The sequence below is a fragment of the Pelophylax lessonae genome (assembly GCF_965119305.1).
Source record: "Pelophylax lessonae genome assembly, chromosome: 6".
NCBI lineage: Eukaryota > Metazoa > Chordata > Amphibia > Anura > Ranidae > Pelophylax > Pelophylax lessonae.
In genome coordinates, this window is record NC_138773.1 from 190,788,585 (window position 1) to 190,807,841 (window position 19,257).

Below are 19,257 nucleotides of genomic sequence, written 5' to 3' on the forward strand. Positions count from 1 at the left end.
AGGCGGACCTGATCGGATGCTCCATGAAGCCCTATGGAGCAGGGGATGTCAGCGGTGACATCTCCGCTGACACCCGCTGCGATCTGATCTGATCCTGTCTGTGAAATCCAGATGGATGGAAACCCTATTTTCCATCTGTCTGGACAGGGGCGTAACTACAGGGGTTGCAATTGCAACCAGGCCCCATGCTCCAGGGGGCCTGTGCGGCTCCCCTGTACACCCGGATAGGAGGGGGGGGGGCGGGGACAGCATGTAGAGAAATCACTGTCCTCCTTTTTTCCTCCTGTAGCTGCAGGAGGAAAATGGAGGAAATTGGTTCCTCTGTATGCTGCCCCCGCCACTCCTCCTATCCAGTTCACTTGTGTTCTGCTGTCTCTGGGCCCCTGTGTGCTCCCCTGGTCCCCCCCCCCACCCCTAAAAATGATAAAAAATAATACAATTAAAATACCAAAAAATAAAAACTACTGACACAAGTGGGCTGCGGCTGGACCCTTGCATTCCACCACCATGGGGAGGCCCCAAGATGGCAGGAAGGTGGCCCACTGCAGAACTTGTGAAAGGGTCCCACAACGAGAGTAAAGGGCCCCAGGATCAGTGGGAAGAGCCTCAGGCTTAAAGGGAAGGGCCCCGGCCAGGGGTCCAGGGGGTCCTTCATGGTTTCTTGCACCGGGGCTCTGAAGGTTTCAGTTACGCCTCTGCGTCTGGAGGATCAGATGGACAGGCGATCTGTTTTATCCCATAGATTAGAACGGGGATCTGACAGGTCCGTCTCTGCAAAGTAAGTGGAGACGGACCTGTCATTCGCCTGCTCAGCGGGGATCGTCGCATCGATCCCCACTGAGCAAACGGAGTCCGCCATGTGGAAAGCCCGTGTGAAAGGACACTAAGAGTCTTGGAAAATGTGAGAATGTTTCCACATGCAAGCACAATCCAATTATCTTACTATGAGGTCAACTCACAAAAAGATGACTGAACGTAATACATGTCTTAGGTCTTGCTCACACATGCATACTAAAGCTTACAACCATGACAGGCCATATTTGCCTATCTGCATTTCAGTCTACGCTCCAGAATGGTGGTCAAACTGGGAGCAGTGACTATGTCTATGCCAGTGATGGCGAACCTATGGCACACGTGCCACAGCTGTCACGCAGAGCCCTCTCTGTTGGCACGTGAGCAAAGTCACTGGATCATTACCTGGGTCACATGACCGCTAGCCAGACCCCCCTGTGATTGGTGCACTGAGACAGATGCGGGTGGATTGAGTGTGCAGTTCAGTGATCACAAGTAAAGGGCGATCCTCTGCCATGTCCTCCGACTGGAAGCTTCGCTACAGCTGATGCCAATCACCGCACTCAACTGACTAGCTCTATATAATGGGTGGGCAGGGAGGAAAGGGCTGTGCTGTGCTCGGTGGAGAGTGTGAGCTGGTAATGGCTCTATGGTGTACAGAGATTTACCATGTAAGTGTCTTCGGTTCTATAATCTGACGCTGGACTGGTCGGTGTAGTCTGAGCAGTGCTGGGTGTCACTGCTGCCAATGGAGGATGGGGATTACTGGGGGCTCAGAGCGAGGTGCACAGGTGAGGAGGGGGGTGCTGCACCTGCTGGGAAGGGCAGGGACTCCTAGAGGGGTCATTACTGTAGTGGACTGTGTGTGATCTCCACCCAGGGACTGGACATATGGTGGGGTGATAAAAGAAGTACAGCGCCAAACACTTCTAAAACAAATAAATGCATCAGAAGAAAAAAGACTAAACAAAGTCCATATAAAGTCCGTGAGGCCAGGTGCTAAGGGTCAGAAATGAATGAAGAAAAGATTCCAACACCAAAGATGGAAGCCCCAATCCTTGAAGAACCACATGCTCATGTGTAGTAATTCCCTTACTGGAACGTTAGACCCGGTCAAACGGGCATGGATCACAGAAATCACCAATAGGGTAGGGTCCACTCAAGTATCTGGCACCAGGTCCGTCACGGTAACTTCATCGATAATAACATATCCTCATACATTCATACTTCATGAGTAATGGGTAAAGATGTCCCCGATCCTCCACCCCACCCTGAAGCTAGACCGCTCCTCTCAGGATCTGCACCCCTAGTTCCAACGGCCTAGAGTCCTGACGTCATCATGACCATAACCCTCTTCTGGGTGTAAGGACGCTGGGGGACACTCCACCGCCACCGGAACATGGAGGGTACCGATCCGCGCGCAGTACAATCCCGGATCCCGCAGCGAATAGAGTACGGAGGAGAGGGCGGTCTAACGGTCACGGTCCTTAATCGGGGGTCTAACATTCCGGTAAGGGAATTACTACACATGAGCACGTGGTTCTTCAAGGATTGGGGCTTCCATCTATGGTGTTGGAATCTTTTCTTCATTCATTTCTGACCCTTAGCACCTGGCCTCACGGACTTTATATGGACTCTGTTTAGTCTTTTTTCTTCTGATGCATTTATTTGTTTTAGAAGTGTTTGGCGCTGTACTTCTTTTACTACTATTTTTGGTCTGATAATACCTTTGTACGGGCAGCCTTTTTGCTTATCAAGCGCGGCTATCTTCTCTTCTTTTTTTTGCCTTTATATGGTGGGGTGAGCAGAGTTCTGTAACCCCCCCTCCTCTGGACGCAGTCACATGACCTCTGAAACACTGCTCTGTACATCTGTTTCAGTTTGGGCACTCGGGCTCAAAACGGTTTGCCGTCACTGGTCTAAGCAGTGGCTGTGTCCCAATTGACATGAATAAGGATCATCTGTGCAACCCCCTGTGGTCAAATATGGCTGTCACACAGGGGTGCGCCTGTGGCTGTCACACAGGGGTGTATAGTACACCCATGTCAACGAAGCCTAAAGCTGGCCATAGGTGGATTTAAATTTGTCTGGTACAGAGGGGAACTGCCAAATTGTGATCCTCCTATGGCTTTTCCCGTTCCTGAGAATTTGATGTCATAATGGACTTCTCCTGGACATCTACTGGTCTTCTCCTGGACGGACCTGCAGGAAAATTCTTGTTTGATCAGCGCTGCAGCCAATTAGCTGCAGAGCTGACCAGTGAACCTTGACAATGGAAGAGTCCTGCTGTCAGAATACAATAACATAACGGGGAGGATTCCTCTATCCACCTCACTTGTAAACGTATGGCCCAACTTTACTGTGTATCATTTTTTTAACCCACCTGTGTCAAGTTATAACTCGATGACCACAAACCACCAATGCAAATACCACATGCAGTATTGTTGTGGCATTTTACAATATAATGCCACTATTAACACCTGTTATCATAAATATGTATATAAATGTCAATTCATAAAGATTTTGTTATTATGAGGTATCTATTGGGGAGAGCAGAAAAAAGCATCCCTGTTTAGGCTCTTGGAGGGGTGTGTGTGCTTATGTTGCAGTTAGTCTCAATGCCATCTTACCTGGGGTGAGGGGGAAAAGACCAAACAGGGTTTTCTAAACTCTTGGATTATTTTTGCCTCCAAAGATCTGTCAGACAGGCCCTCTGCCACCTACCCATAAACATGAGATTATATAACTGGCGTAATATCAATGGCCGGCTCAAGAGACTGGAATCTCATATCGATGTCTTTAAAACGGTTTGCAAACAGAATTAATTTTTTTCGAGTAAAGCTGACATTTGAATGTTCAGATGGTTAATCTGTTAACTATGATACATCTGTTTTGCTCTTGCTGAAGAACACTGTAATCTTAGTGTGCAAAATGATGAGTGTATCAAGGTTACGCCGCCCCGTTAGGAATGTTAAACTATCCGATTACTGCTGGGCAATCACATACACAGAAAACTGTGCTGAATTTTACATCTGAAGTTTCTTGCTGGTTTAACTACCTAAAATATGGGTATGTGTAAGTGGGTTATTTGATTTGGTCCAGTTGAACCGCGGATTGTTGCGAAACAGCACACTTTGTTTTGAAATTCACATGAATGTGCAGCGGCGTAGCTTACACATCGAGGTCTGATAAAGTCAGCCTCCAGGCAACCTGAGTAGGGTACATAGACAGGGAGTTCAGGGGAAGGTCACAAGGAGACGGACATTTTATCAGGTATAAGGATTACAAAATCCCAGATGTGAACACTGCTTCAAAGGATTCAATACATTTGCACTGAGAAAGAGGGATCTGGCGCAAAAAATTAGGGACCGACCGATTATTGGCAATTCCGATATATCGGGGGCAGATATGCACTTTCCCCAATATATCGGAATCGGCCCCTGAGGTTACCGATATTGTCGATATTCCGGGAAAGTGCTGTACTGGAGTGATACCTGCAGCTAGAGGCATCACCCCGGTACCGGTGTCCATAGCCGACGGTCGGCTGTCTTGTAATGACAACCGATGTGGCTGAGAAGTCGCTCAGCTGTCATTACAAGAAGCGGGAGAAGACGTCTCCCCCCTCCAGCTGTCTTCCGCGGCTTGCCCGGGTCTCCCCTCCCACCGGGAGATCCGGGCATCCTACCTGCACGGCCGCCGAAGAGAAGACCCGATCATTCGGCTCTGATTGGGTCTCCATGTAAAAAAAACCCGGAAGTGATGTCATGACATCCCTTCCGGGTACTCGGTGGCAAATTAAAAAGAATGCGAGCATTCAAAACAGCCAAACTTGGTGTTTTGAATGCTTTTAAATGCAGAGGAGGGGTTTGGGGTCTTTTAGACCCCCAGATCCCTCCACCAGAGTACCTGAGTAAAATAAAAAAAATTTAATTATTAAATGTCCGAAAATATCGGCCAATATCGGCCGGTACCGATATCCGATGATCAAAATATCGGTATCGGCACTAAAAAAACGATATCGGTCAATCACTACAAAAAATTATCAGTGGCTACAAATGGAAATCTGAAAATATGTTGTTGCAGCTAATGATCTGCAGAGATATGCAGCCAAAACTGGATCAACAAACTATAAAATCAGTGCTAATCTACCTTCCCATCATATACTGTATATCCTATAATATCTTATAAAAAAGTGCAAGTGCAATGATCATACTCCATAATAATAGTGGAACTAAAAAACTTTCTCTAATAATCAGTGCAAAAATATGTAAAAAATAATAAGATGAAAAATATGTTATAAAAACAATTCATATCTGTGAAAAGATCAGTAAAATCAATGTGGGATAACAAAACATTTCATATCCATAAAAAAAACAATAAAAATAAAAAAGTATATACTAATCACAAAAAAATCATAAACAATGTCCATAAAACAATATTCCTGATAAAATCCCATAAATATTCAATCAAAGTGCAGAAAAGTGAATATATTCTGTGCAACGAATCTTCTGTGAAATATTGTGTGCCAAAATCACACAGAGTTGGGCATTTACTTTTTTTGAGTCAGACATTTTACATTTTTTTTTTTTTTGAGTTTTCTTGAGTTTAGTGATAACAGTATTACTAAAAAAAGGAAAAAGTTCAGTAAAACAAAAGGATTTTTTGATGGATAACTATAAGGTCAGCTCCAGACTTCCTTGTCCTGAATTTTACCCCATCAGCTTCATATCATCAGCTCCAAAGAAATGATGCATAGGGTACACCTAATCTACACCATATGTTACACTCTTCCTGGCACACTATGGGGTTTATTTACTAAAGGCAAATCTACTCTGCAGTGCACTACAAGTACACTTGGAAGTGCAGTTGGAACTGCAGGCACTGTAGATCCAAAGGGGGACATACAAGGAAAATAAAAACAGCATTTCTGCTTGCACATTATTGGATTATAGAAATTAGCAGAGCTTCCCCTCATTTCAGATCTTCCCTTTAGATCTACATCGACTGCACTTCCAAGTGCACTTGTAGTGCACAGTGGATTTGCCTTTAGTAAATAAATGTAGCACATATCCAATTAACAAACTATCTGCATATATTTTACTGGTGTGTTATGGTAGGTTGTCAGACATTACAATCTCCTCTTGGAAAAGCAAATTCATTTCTTTGATCCTATATTAAGAATAAAAGTAGGACTATCCATATTAAGATATGTTCTGTCCAAGTCATAAAAGCTATTAGAATGCCACATGAAATGGGAAGGTGTATGAAGGACAGCCAACTTCTTAGTCTGAAACATATGCCACCCAAGCCAATTCTGACACTTCTCTTCTAAATGTAAAAACCATAATTTGTTTGCTAGGAAATTACTCAGAACCCCTAAACAATATCTATGTCATATATATATATATATATTTTTTTTTTTTTTAATATGTTTGTACTGTATATGTTTTTTTTTAACAGAGACCCCGGGAAAGAAAATGGTGGTCGTTGAAACTTTTAATGTCACACGGTATTTGCACAATTTTTCAAACGTGTTTTTTTTTTGGAAAACAGTTTCATGAATAAAAAGAACAAAAAAAACACTAAAGTTAACCCGATTTTTTGTATAATGTGAAAGATGATGTTACACCGAGTAAATACATACCTAACATGTCACGCATTAAAAATTGCCCAAACTTCGGTAATAAAAAATCCATTGGCGACATTTTAACCGCTTGCCGACTGCGCACAGTATATTTACTGCGGCAGTCGGCCCCGGCCAGGCAGAGTGACGTAGGTCTACGTCGCTCGCCTGTCACTCCTTCCAGAGCCAATAGCGGGCGGGCGCGCGCCCGCCGAGGCGCGCGCCCGCCTCGGCTCGTTCACGGAGGAGTGCGGGAGTGTGACTGGCGGACCCGATGTCCGCCGGTCACACTACGATCGCCGCTACAGCGGGAGAAAGACAGAGCGGCTTGTGTAAACAAGCCACCTGTCAGTTCTCCCTGTGTAAAAGTGAAGATCAAACAGTTCTACTATGTAGAACTGTTGATCTTTGTTTTTACACTAGTAGACATGTCCCTACACAGTTAGAATCACGCCCCTAGGACACACTTAACCCCTCCCTGTCCAATACTGTTAACCCCTTCCCTGCCAGTGACATTTTTGCAGTAACAGTGCATATATATAGCACTGATTACTGCAGTAATGTCACTGGTACCCCCAAAAGTGTCAAAAATGTCAGTCAAGGGTCCGATCTGTCCGCCGCAATGTCGCAGTACCGCAAAAAAAATCGCAGATCGCCGCCATTACTCGTTAAAAAAAAAAACACCAAAAATGACAAAAATCTTTCCCTTTGTTAGTAAACGCGATAACTTTTGCGCAAACCAATCAAAATACGCTTTTTGCGATTTTTTTTACCAAACATAGGTAGCGTAAAACAAATTGGCCGAAAATTTTAAAAAATTTTGATTTTTACATTTTTTTTTGGGGGAATTTCATATAAAAAAAAGTGAAAAATATTGTTGTTTTTGCAAAAATTACGCTCTTTTTTTGTTTATAGCGCGTGATCAAAAAATCGCACAGGTGATCAAATACCACCAAAAGAAAGCTCTGTTTGTGGGAAAAAAAGGACGTGAAATTCGTTTAGGTACAGCGTCGCACGACCGCGCGATTGTCCGTTAAAGTCACGCAGTAAAAAATCGCAAAATAACCCCTGGTCTTTTAGCAGGAAAATCCTCCGGTGGTAAAGTGGTTAAACATTTTTACAGGTTACCTGTTTAGAGTTACAGAGAAGGTCTTTGGCTAGAATTATTGTTCTCGCTGTAATGATCACGGTGATACCTCACATATGCTGTTTGAACGCCGTTTACATATGTGGGCACAACGTGCGTATGCGGTTTCGCTTCTGCACGCAAACATGCAAGGACGGGGGCGCTTTACATTTTTCTATTCCTAATTGTTTATTTTACTTCTTTTTTTTTTTTTCAATTTTGACACTTTCCTATTACATTTTTTTTTTTTTTTACTTTTATACCTATTACAAGGAATGTAAACATCAGGTCCTCTTTACAGCAAGATCTGGGGTCTCTAAGATCTTGCCTCTAGGCTGGAAAGCCTGAGATAAAAAAAAAAAACTATCTTGCCTTCCCAGCTGGGGAAACAGCAGTGTTTACATCTGCCAAGGCCAGACGTGTCTTCATAACCTCACATCAGGCCTCCGAAGGTCATAGAGATGACCGGGGAGCATCTGGTCCTCAGTCAGCTCTATGGTAAATGGCTGCCACCGGCCGATTCATTTTCTGGCTCTCCCATCGCACAGGTGAGCTGGTTGAGACACCGGAGGGCAGCATGAGGGAGGGGATGACCCCTCCCACCGTCTGTAAAAACAATCAAGTGGCTGAACAGAGACAGAGAATCGCCGGCTGAAAAAGAAGATATCTGAATGATGCCTGCAGCTGCACCCATCATTCAGGTATCCCCATCCTTGATGTCACATGATATCTTTGGGCGAGAAGTTGTTAAAGTAGAACTATAGGCAAAACTTTTTTAATTTAATTTTGGATAGAGCAAGGGAGGGTTATAGCCCCTGTCAGATTTTTTTCGCCATCTGTGTCCCATTGTGGAGATTTCCCTCCACTTCCTGTCCAATAGCCAAACAGGAAGAGGGAGGAAATCCCCTCAAATTAGGACATTTTCCCCTCTATTACTTTTCTGGGGGCAACCCATAATTTGGGGTTTTCCTTTACTTTCACTTTCAATGATAATTGATTAATTTTGATCAATCTATGGCTAACTTTAGTGTGGCTCTTATATGTTGTAACTAAGGGACCGTAAATTCCTGACAAATAAGTGCTCTTTGGAAGCGGAGCTCCACCCAAAAGGGTAAGCTTTGCTTGTTCACACCCTCCCTCCCCCCCCCCCTCCACTGCCACATTTTGCACTTTTTTGGGGGGGGGGGGAGCAGATACCGGTCAAAACCTAGGTACTAGCTCTTACGATGTATAAAATTTCCGGCCCCTCCTCCTCCCCCCGTTGCCTTCTGGGGAGACACACAGGTCCCAGAAGACAGCAGGATTCACATTCGATTCGCGCATGCGCAGTAGGAAAAAGGCTGTTAAGCAGCAAGGCTTCACTTCCTGTTTTCCTCAGTGAAAATGCTGGTGCCTGCACCCAAAGCCAATTGACGAAACTGGCTAGGGGTGCTGACATTGCGGGATTCTTGGACTAGTAAGTACCCTTATTTTAAAAGTATTGGTAGCTGCTGACTTTAATTTTTTTGTGCAGGCTGGAACTCTGCTTTAGCTATAGTAAAGTAGTGCTAATCTTATTGGCTACAAACCAGTCTGGGCCCTTTAAGTCTTACATTGGTTAATTGCCACACAGGAGAAGGAGGGCCATAAACCTGTTTGTCATGCCTTATATAGAGCACAATAAGTATCTAAACATAAATCCAAAGCTTGCAAAGAGCAACAACTTGACTTTGTAATCTTTAAAACTCTCTTAAAGATGTTAGCATGAAATAGTAGATTACTAATCCTGGCCAGGGCCGGCGCTACCAGTAAGGCGACTAAGGCAGCTGCCTAGGGCGCAGCTTAACAGGGGGCGCCGCCATTCTGCACCCCGAATCAGTAGTGGACCGGCCGGTGTGGCACTCCTCATGCTGTGCCGCCTGAGCGCTACAGCAAGCGAGCCCCAGGCAGCACACACCACTTGTCTAGAGCGCACATTAGAATAGTCGGGGCGCCAGAAGTGCCCTCCATAGAATCCTGGGGATCCAGCTCGGCGCTCACTGCCCTCCGGTCTCCGCCCCTCCAGCTGATTTCTGCTTGAAGAAGATCAGGAGCCGATCTCCAATCACACTCAGGGAGCTGGGCTTGTGCCTCTCCAGACGCCCCCCCCCCTCTGCTCCGTGTTCAACTTCTGGCAGAAGCAGATTGCTGGACACCGGACAGTCTCCCATCCCCCATCACATGCCGAGGACAGCATGCAAGGTGAGATGATGTGTGTCCCGTCCTCTCCCACCCCTCACACAGACAACACAGTACACTCCCCCACCCGGACACTGGCCTCACTCTTCATACATGGGGGGCTGCATTGTATGATATTGGGGGGGGGGGCTGTATTGTATGATATGGAGGGGGCTGCCTGCATTGTATCATGGGGGGGGGGGCTGTATTGTATGATATAGAGGGGGCTGCCTGCATTGTATCATGGAGGGGGGGGGCTGTATTGTATGATATGGAGGGGGCTGCCTGCATTGTATCATGGGGGGGGCTGTATTGTATGATATGGAGGGGGCTGCCTGCATTGTATCATGGAGGGGGGGGGGCTGTATTGTATGATATGGAGGGGGCTGCCTGCATTGTATCATGGGGGGGGGCTGTATTGTATGATATAGAGGGGGCTGCCTGCATTGTATCATGGAGGGGGGGGGCTGTATTGTATGATATGGAGGGGGCTGCCTGCATTGTATCATGGGGGGGGGCTGTATTGTATGATATAGAGGGGGCTGCCTGCATTGTATCATGGAGGGGGGGGGCTGTATTGTATGATATGGAGGGGGCTGCCTGCATTGTATCATGGGGGGGGGGCTGTATTGTATGATATAGAGGGGGCTGCCTGCATTGTATCATGGAGGGGGGGGCTGTATTGTATGATATGGAGGGGGCTGCCTGCATTGTATCATGGGGGGGGGGGGGCTGTATTGTATGATATGGAGGGGGCTGCCTGCATTGTATCATGGGGGGGGGCTGTATTGTATGATATAAAGGGGGCTGCCTGCATTGTATCATGGAGGGGGGGGGCTGTATTGTATGATATGGAGGGGGCTGCCTGCATTGTATCATGGGGGGGGGGCTGTATTGTATGATATAGAGGGGGCTGCCTGCATTGTATCATGGGGGGGCTGTATTGTATGATATGGAGGGGCTGCCTGCATTGTATCATGGGGGGGGGGCTGTATTGTATGATATAGAGGGGGCTGCCTGCATTGTATCATGGGGGGGCTGTATTGTATGATATGGAGGGGGCTGCCTGCATTGTATCATGGGGGGGGGGCTGTATTGTATGATATAGAGGGGGCTGCCTGCATTGTATCATGGGGGGGGGGCTGTATTGTATGATATGGAGGGGGCTGCCTGCATTGTATCATGGGGGGGGGCTGTATTGTATGATATGGAGGGGGCTGCCTGCATTGTATCATGGGGGGGGGGGCTGTATTGTATGATATGGAGGGGGCTGCCTGCATTGTGTCATGGGGGGGGGCTGTATTGTATGATATGGAGGGGGCTGCCTGCATTGTATCATGGGGGGGGCTGTATTGTATGATATGGAGGGGGCTGCCTGCATTGTATCATGGGGGGGCTGCATTGTATCATATGGAGGGGGCTGCATTGTATCATATGGAGGGGGCTGCATTGTATCATATGGAGGGGGCTGCATTGTATCATATGGAGGGGGCTGCATTGTATCATAGCAGCCCCCTCTATATCATACAATACAGCCCCCCCCCATGATACAATGCAGCCCCCTCCATATGATACAATGCAGCCCCTTCCATATCATACAATACAGCCCCCTCCATATGATACAATGCAGCCCCTTCCATATCATACAATGCAGCCCCCTCCATATCATACAATGCAGCCCCCTCCATATCATACAATGCAGCCCCTTCCATATATCATATGGAGGGGGCTGCATTGTATCATATTGAAGGGGCTGCATTGTATCATGGGGGGGCTGTATTGTATGATATGGAGGGGCTGTATTGTATGATATGGGGAGGTTGTTTTGTGTAGGCTGTATTGTGTGATATGGGAGGTGTGCTGTATTATATGGGGGGGGGGGCTGTATTGTGTGATATGGGGGGGCTGTGTATAATGGACAGTGTCCCCGTCTACCCAAATGCTGACCTCGTCTGACTGATGGTGATCTGTGATTGGCTGTCTCCATGACCTTATTCACATGGATGGCGGTGAAGCTGCATTATTACCAACCACCAACCGGGAGGAGAAGCTGAGGTTGGTGGGGACTGTACACAGGTCACAGCAGAAATTACCCCCCATCAGTGTTCCTTTAAACTGCTTCCCACCTCACTACATCAACCACTGCGCTCACACTTGCGTAATGCAGAGATCTTCTGGCTCTTGGCTGATGTAGTGAAGGTAGGTCATATGGGGGGGGGGGGGGGGCGGCAATTTTTATTTTGCCTAGGGCGGCAAAAATCCTTGCACCGGCCCTGATCCTGGCTTAGATATAAATAGCGTTTAGCACAGCTTTTCTCTATTAGTGTAATATCGGCACCAATTTATCTTTGCAGCAGAAGCAGCACCCCCATAGACCTTTTAATCATACTGGGAAGCATGAATCATTTGAACATGAATATCTTTACATAGTTGCCTATGCTATGTTATGTTAGCAATGCTAACCTTTGCATTTGCACAAACCCCCAACCTATTAGCTGTACCTTAAGGCTGCATTTACACTTGTGTGACATTTCATGCAATTTTTGATATCAAAGTTGCATGACAAGTCCCTCCCCATGTTTTCCAATGATAACCGGTCATATATGTGCGCATTAAAGTTGCAGCGACTTCAAAGTAGTTTATGAGCTACTATGGTCTGACTTTCATGCAACTTCAGGGTAATATATGTCAATGTTAACCCTCAAAAGTTGCATGAAAGTTGTACCTGAATGGTATAAAATGCAACAGTTGTGTAACAGTTCACTGGTAAAAGTCGTATACAAATCGTACCCATCCAAAGTTGTGTCAAAGTTGCACTCCAAAGTCGGTGCAACTTTGGAGTTGTACAAGTGTGAATGGAACCTTAGCTGTTCAGATCCTAAAATCAAATCTTTGAATACAATTTAATATAACATAAACTGTGGACATCAATGGCGATCAGGTCCCTCTGGCTTTCAGTTATAGCCTATTGGAAACTAACTGTATTCACATATTCTCCGCACCATAGCCAAGCAGTTGGATGTGCCCCAGCTTAGCCTTTTACTAGAGTTTAGGCTCCACCCAGTCACCTCAGGTCTTTGTAGCCAATCTCATGGGAGCTACTTAACTTCTCTTTTATGTTCACACCCACAGTGACGCCATGCTTCCAGCAGTCAAGGCTCCCTTTTCCTAAAGGAGGTTCAAGGGGCCTTTAATATGTGAGCAACGCTGCATCACTTTTGATAGCATGGCATTGACCTGTTTCTTGCAGCATAAGAATAATGGTGGGAATTAACAAAGAGTGGTGCAAGTATGGTACTCTTCTAAATATAAAAATGGAGCAGATGTTGCACCTAATGAACAAAGGGGTGCATTAATTATGAGCAATCAGTGCTTTGTCCTGTGTCTGTGACAGATACAGACAGAGAACATATAGCTAGAGCTACGTGCTCCAATCTCACTGCCTGTCCCAATCCCCCCCCCCAGCTCAGAGCAGGAAGGAGGAGGAGGTTTGTTAATCCTGCAGGCTCTGCTCGTGTAGGGTAATCACTGCACAAGCAGAGACAGCAATGTGAGCTGTTAACATTTGACAGGGTCACACCTGTTAGAAGTCTGCAGTGGTTTTCTACATGGAAAACTGCTACAATCCTTCTGTTAATTAGGGGCATATCTACGCTAGTTTCTATTTCACTCTAAAATAGAAACTGGCAGAGAGGGCACATATAGACCTTAAGCAGGTCTATCTGCTTTGTTAATATGGCCCACGCCACTCCTGACAGTTTCTTGCACCATTATAATGCTGTAGGAAGCTTAGTTAATTCCCCAGATTGTTTTTTTAAGGGAAAATTGAGAAATTAAGGTCAGGGCACAGAGGAGCTCTGGTAATATATGTGCAGATTGGTCTCCTGAGTCAGACAACAGCTGTCCTCCTCTCTCATCCCCCTTCTACCCTGGCCGTACCAGTAAAACATTAACATTATAGTAATAGCTATAATTACTTTGTGCTCTTGGTACAGAGGAGAGTAGTTTGTATTGAACTATATAGCCAAAAACATTAGCTGCACATTCAGTTGCACATGTTGAAACATAGGTCCTACATATTTCAGAATATGGTTCTTCATTGCATGGAATACATCTTCAGTCCATTTTGCACTCCCAAATGAAAAAAGTGGTCATTTTCTTTAGTTTTGCTGCACTGCCGGTTACTTACTGTAAGGAGTTGTGTCAGTAGGGTCTGGAGGTGTGAAATTCTCTGTGAAGTTCACGTTGCACATGTCTGCGCTGCAGCAACAAAAGCGGTATGTCCCATTCTGTATGAGTGGTGGAGTAGTAGTTACCACACATTCTTCATGGTGACAGTCATGTGGATCGCCTATGTATGACCAGCAACCTGAAAATATGAAAACCAAAACAGTGAGCTCTATAACAGAGAATGATGCATTTCTAGCCAAGCAAGATAAAAAGAAAACATTTCAGCTAATTTAGGGGTGATTAAATGCCGGTTCACATTGGTGCGATGTGGGAACCCTGTGAATCCACTGTGGGTTCCCGCATCACACCCGACTCGCAGGCAGTTCACACTGCTATAAGTGAACTTCTGGGAGTGTCAGTACAAAGTTAATGACACCCCCAGATTATAGCGCATATTGCGGTGCGGACTGTCAGTTCGGACAGAAATCAGATCGCATAGGTGTGAACACCAATGCGATTCGATTCTGATGCGGACCAAAAAAAGGATCCTGCGTGACTTTGGTCCGAATGCGATGCAAATTTACCCACGCAATCTGTATGGCTGAATTTGCATCGCACAGACATCACATGTGATTTGTATAGCAGTGCGGTGCGAATCACATGCGATGTCTCACATATATGTGAACCGGTGTCGTGTCGAGGAATGCCCTCCGTCGGATAATGCCCGGGTCGGACTGCGCATGCTCCGTAAGTGACGTCACCCTGTCAGAACAGCTGATCGGCTGGGGTTGGCGCGTGCGCAGTCCGTCGGGGGCACAATCCGACGAGAGACAGAGCGGGGAAGAATCTAATGTCAGATTCTGACTCGCTCTGTACGATGATTACACATATGAACATTCTAACTCGCTATATGTAACTAATATATATATATATTATATAGTTTTATAATAATATAATATAATATAATATAATATATATTATATTATATTATATTATTATATATTATATAGTTTTATTTATATATATATATATATATATATATAGTATATATATATATATATATATATATATATATATAGTATATATATATATATATATATATAGTATATATATATATATATATAGTGTGTGTGTATATATATATATATATATATATATATATATATATATATATATATATATATATATATATATTATAGTAGTATAGTATATTATATAGTATATTATAGTATATATAGTGTGTATATATATATATATATATATATATATATATATATATATATATATATATATATACACTATACTATATATATACTATACATATACTATATATAGTATATTATATTATATATATTATAGTAGTATAGTATATTATAGTATATATATATAGTATAGTATATATATATATATATATATTATATATATACTATATATTGTATGTATATATATATATATATATATATATATATATATACATATACTATATAGATATATATATATATAGTGTATATATATATACTATATATATATATATATATATATATATATATATATATATATATAGTTACTATATATAGCTATATATAACTCATTAAAGGGGCACCCTGAAATACTATGATCAGTACTCATATAGTATATTATAGTATATATATAGTATAGTATATTTATATATATATATATATATATACTATATATAGTATGTATATATATATATATATATATATATAGTATATATATATATATATATATATATATATATATATATATATATATATATATATATATATATATATATATATATATATATATATATAGATAGTTACTATATATATATATAGCTATATATAACTCATATGGCACACATTAAAGGGGCACTCTGAAATACTATGATCAGTACTCATATGGGACACATTAAAGGGGCACCCTGAAATACTACGATCAGTACTCATATGGGACACATTAAAGGGGCACTCTGAAATACTAAAGGGGCACGCTGACTGCAATAATAAAAGGGCACTCTGACCGTGGGTCATAAAGGAGCTATGTGACTGGGACACATAACGGGGCACTCTGATAGGGACACTGATGTAAAGGAGGACTCTAACGGGGACACTGGATGTAAAGGGGGACTCTGACGGGGACACTGGATGTAAAGGGGGACTCTGACGGGGACACTGATGTAAAGGGGAACTCTGACGGGGACACTGATGTAAAGGAGGACTCTAACGGGGACACTGGATGTAAAGGGGGACTCTGACGGGGACACTGATGTAAAGGGGAACTCTGACGGGGACACTGATGTAAAGGGGGACTCTGACTGGGACACTGATGTAAAGGGGGACTTTGATAGGGAAGCACTAGATGTAAAGGAGGACTCTGACAGGGACACACTGGATGTAAAGGAGGACTCTGACAGGGACACACTGGATGTAAAGGAGGACTCTGACAGAGACACACTGGATGTAAAGGAGGACTCTGACGGAGGCACCGACACAGGCCAAATTACGGCGGGGGGACATGAACTGCATGACGGCGGGGACACAGGGTGGAAGACGGCAGGGACAGGGGCTGAATGACGGCGGGGAAAGAGGCTGAATGACAGGGGGATACAGGCTGCATGATGAGGGACACACTGATGAGGCACAAATGAGGAGGCACTCATTGGCATGATTTAGACACAGATGGGCATGAGACACAGGTGGGCATAAATAGGGCAGAGATGGGCATGGATGAGGCAGAGATGGGCATGGATGAGGTAGGGGCGGTGCCCATCGGTGTGTACAGCGTGCGAAGAGAGAGCTAAACCAGACATGCAGCGTTCTGTTGACAAATGATCGCTCTGTCATTGGATGGAGCGATCACATGGTAAATGGCCCCTGTCGTTGGCCCTTTAACACAATCCGTGGGAAGCGCGATTCGGATGTCTCTGTACGCCCTCCCAGAATAGGCCGACCACGCTGTAGCCATCATTGGGCTATGCCCTGGTCGACAAGTAGTTAATCCCCATAGTCTTAGCTATCCGATATTACCCGTAAAGCGGGCTTTGCATTACTTATGTTCTGCAATATTTGGCCAAACTCGATCACAATGCCAGTCTCTGTGAAAATTAGGCATTGCCCCCAAAAAATGTGTGTGGCTACTGGAGGTCCTCTAGTATAAGTTTGCCAAGTATGGTGCCCTGAACCCCCGTGGTTTGGGCTCTACATTTATAGAAGCTTGGCCTGCTATGTTAATCTATGGCAGAGTCTTAGTCTGGGAATTTGAGGGGCTACAGCTCGGACCCCAAATGAGTCCGGGGGCCATATTTGGCCCAGAGGTAGGGGGGTCCTTCCTTTACCACCCCAAACATTTTGGGGTTTGTTAGCTCAAAATTTCCTGATCAACTTTTTCTAGGGCCCCTTGAGAGTATGTGGCCCCCGGGCCATACGGCACAGCAGGGAGTGCTGGATACCATTGGACTATTCTGCGGTGGTCAGCTAAAGTCTACCCCAATGCAGGTCCCTGTGAAAATAAAGCATTGGCCCCAAACAAATGTATGTGCCAAATTTGGTGCCCCTGAGCACCGTGGTTCGGCTACCACAGGGCCCTACATTTAAGCTAGCCTGGCCCATTATGTTAATCTATGGTGCAGCCGCGATCAGGAATTTGAGGGGCCACAGATCGGGCCCCAAATTAGTCCAGAGGCCCAGAGGTAGGGAAGGTCTTCCTTTAACACCTCTACATTTTTGAGGTCGCTAGCCTGAAGTTTTATGGTCAGCTTTTTAGGGGGCCCCTTGGGAGTGTGTGGCCCTCGGCCACTAATGCGGAGTGGGGATTGGTGAGTACTGCAGGAATCTCTGGACTCTTAGCTATTTAACAATATTTGCAGAGCCTGGCTCTGCAGTTCCTATGTCCTGCGGTGGTTGGGCAAATTCCACCCCCATGAAGGTCCTCATGAAAATTAAGCATTGGCCCCAAAAAAATTTTGTGGCCCCTGGGGGTCCTCTAGTAACCCTATACCAAGTTTGGTGCCCCTGGGCAACATCGTTCCGCTACCGTGGGGCCCTAGATTTAGGCTAGTTTGGCCTAGCCTATGGTAATATATGGCGCAGTAGGGAATTTTGGAGGGGCCACAACGTGGGCCCCAAAAATGTTCAGGGAACCTGGACTCTTTCAGGGCCTGGGCTGTGGCCCCCTCAAATTCCCACCCCCATCAGAGTCATGGATTAACATAACGGGCCAATGTACCATTTTTCTAGGGCCCCTTGAGAGTGGGGCCCTAGAGGGGCCCCACTCTCAAAAGAGGGCCAGTGTATCCAGCACTCCCCGCTGCATGGTACGGGCCGAGGGCTGCAAACTCTCAAGTGGCCCTGGAAATAGTTGACCAGTACATTTTGGGCTAGCGACTCCAAAATGCTTGGTAAAGGGAGCCCTCCCCTACCTCCGTGCAAAATATGGCCCCCCAGACTAATTTGGGGCCCGAGCTATTTCCAGGGCCACTTGAGAGTTTGCGGCCCTCGGCCCGTACCATGCAGCGGGGAGTGCTGGATATTGCAGGAATCCCTGGACTCTTAGCTGGACTCTTAGCTATTCAGCAGTATCTGTATAGCGCTGCTCTGCAGTTCCTGTATTCCATAGTGGTTAGCCAAATCGACCCCTATGCAGGTCCCTGTAACAATTAAGGTCCTAAAAAAAGCATGTGGCCCCTGCCACGTTTGAGGCCCCTAGCCACCTAGGGGTCAGCTAGTATCCCTGTACCAAGTTTGGTGACCATATCCCCCCGTGATTTGGGTACCACAGGGCACTAAATTTATGGTACATTGGCCCGTTATGTTAATCCATGACTCTGATGGGGGTGGGAATTTGAGGGGGCCACAGCCCAGGCCCTGAAAGAGTCCAGGTTCCCTGAACATGTTTGGGGCCCACGTTGTGGCCCCTCCAAAATTCCCTACTGCGCCATATATTACCATAGGCTAGGCCAAACTAGCCTAAATCTAGGGCCCCACGGTAGCGGAACGATGTTGCCCAGGGGCACCAAACTTGGTATAGGGTTACTAGAGGACCCCCAGGGGCCACAAAATTTTTTTGGGGCCAATGCTTAATTTTCATGAGGACCTTCATGGGGGTGGAATTTGCCCAACCACCGCAGGACATAGGAACTGCAGAGCCAGGCTCTGCAAATATTGTTAAATAGCTAAGAGTCCAGAGATTCCTGCAGTACTCACCAATCCCCACTCCGCATTAGTGGCCGAGGGCCACACACTCCCAAGGGGCCCCCTAAAAAGCTGACCATAAAACTTCAGGCTAGCGACCTCAAAAATGTAGAGGTGTTAAAGGAAGACCTTCCCTACCTCTGGGCCTCTGGACTAAT

At 45.2% G+C, this 19,257-nt stretch overlaps 1 protein-coding gene across 2 annotated transcripts in view; it reads right to left on the reverse strand.

Moving 5' to 3' along the window:
* Positions 1-19,257, reverse strand: part of BMPR2 (bone morphogenetic protein receptor type 2) — a 300,991-nt gene that overhangs the window by 142,651 nt on the left and 139,083 nt on the right. For both annotated transcript variants that reach the window (XM_082260862.1, XM_082260861.1), the window contains exon 3: positions 13,927-14,106. In XM_082260862.1, coding sequence (XP_082116988.1) covers positions 13,927-14,106 — 180 coding nt within the window. The remainder of the gene's footprint in view (positions 1-13,926; positions 14,107-19,257) is intronic.